Consider the following 1,458-nt stretch of genomic DNA (forward strand, 5'->3'; position numbering starts at 1 on the left):
TTTTGTTACGCAACTCAAAATATTTTAACCCTAAATAGAATCTCTTGATGTTAAAAACACGGTTTTGAATGCATTTGTGGTAAAACATCACTTTTTAGGTAGTAATAAACAAATTATTTCACAAAAATCTTGATTTTCCTAAAGCACTTATCCAGTCCTCTACAGCCTCTCATAAAAATAATTTTTTTAAATTGTTTTTAACACTGCTATTTGCCGTAGGCAGCCACTCACTCACCCCATCCTACAATGGTGTACCAGTAGAAGTACAGCCTCTCGGGAAAGAACGTCTCCACCAGCAGAGTAAACAGATACAGTCCTTCAATAAACAGCCAGAAGTAGTTGGACATGACGCAGTAGTGGAAGAAAACCATCACTGCTTTACACGCAACCTGCACACAGAGACACAGAGATGACATCACAGGTCAGACGGTCCAGCTGGTCGACCAACTAACAGGATTATGACGGTATCTGCAGCGCCATCATCTGGAAACACTGCCCACCAGCTGCTGTAGTAAAACCATACGGATGTTTAATATTAAAAGTCAAACTTTGACCCGGGAAAATTGACAAAATGTATCTCCAATAAATATAAAGTATATTTAACAGTAACCTTATTCCCCAGTGAAGTCCCTTTACTCCTTTTTTTATTATATTAAGAAAAGTCAAACCTAAAACTATTACCATGAATCCCTGTGATTGTCAGTTCCTCCCATTGAGTCATTTGTGGTTTGTGGTGAAACCAAACCAGAGTTTGTGGTGCGTCCACCACAACTACATTACCCGTGTGGTGTTTCCCAACGTCTCAGTTAAAGTTCATTTCAATGAGTGTTATTTCATGTACTGAAATTAGTCAACAGAACCTTTATGAGGTAAAAACATTAGGACACTGTTTTTTATTATTATTATTAACTATGGTCAATGCTTTTAATCTTTAGCACCACATGCTAATACATCTTAGTATTTTTTCATAAAAATTACAAAAAGAAAATACATAAAAAGAATATATTTAAAACGATTAAGATTTAACTCTCACCTCAGGAGTGACAAATGTGCCAACCCTCATAAACCAGTGAGTAAACACGTATTGTTGTCAGTACTGCAGTACTACAACTGCTGTATATATTGTCCTGGATTATTTCAAATGCTCTGACTCATATTCACAAATGGTTCTTCTTTAATGTCCCTCAAAGGAGTGAAGCGTCTCATCATCAGGTCACATAAGTTTATGTTAATAAACTGCTCTCTGTTCAGACTGAGTCTGACTCAACCACACAGCACTGATCTGATTTCCGGTACGGCCATGTCATACAGTGACCTGCGATTGTCATGGCAACAGTGGTAAAATACAGGGGTCTGAAAAAGGGGGCAAAGTATCCATTGATATGTTAATAGGGCTGTGGAGGAAGATTTCCAGTGTCCGTGCTGAAGCCAACAGCGTTCCTAATTAGGTTTATTTAT

General features: G+C 37.7%; 1 protein-coding gene across 6 annotated transcripts in view; it reads right to left on the reverse strand.

The window, feature by feature from the left end:
- Positions 1 to 1,458, reverse strand: part of adcyap1r1a (adenylate cyclase activating polypeptide 1a (pituitary) receptor type I) — a 19,932-nt gene that overhangs the window by 6,087 nt on the left and 12,387 nt on the right. For all 6 annotated transcript variants that reach the window (XM_017042530.2, XM_017042531.2, XM_008334475.3 and 3 more), the window contains one exon: positions 236 to 389. In XM_017042530.2, coding sequence (XP_016898019.1) covers positions 236 to 389 — 154 coding nt within the window. The remainder of the gene's footprint in view (positions 1 to 235; positions 390 to 1,458) is intronic.

The sequence above is a fragment of the Cynoglossus semilaevis genome, chromosome 20 (assembly GCF_000523025.1).
Source record: "Cynoglossus semilaevis isolate Cse_v1.0 chromosome 20, Cse_v1.0, whole genome shotgun sequence".
NCBI classification, from domain to species: Eukaryota; Metazoa; Chordata; class Actinopteri; order Pleuronectiformes; family Cynoglossidae; genus Cynoglossus; species Cynoglossus semilaevis.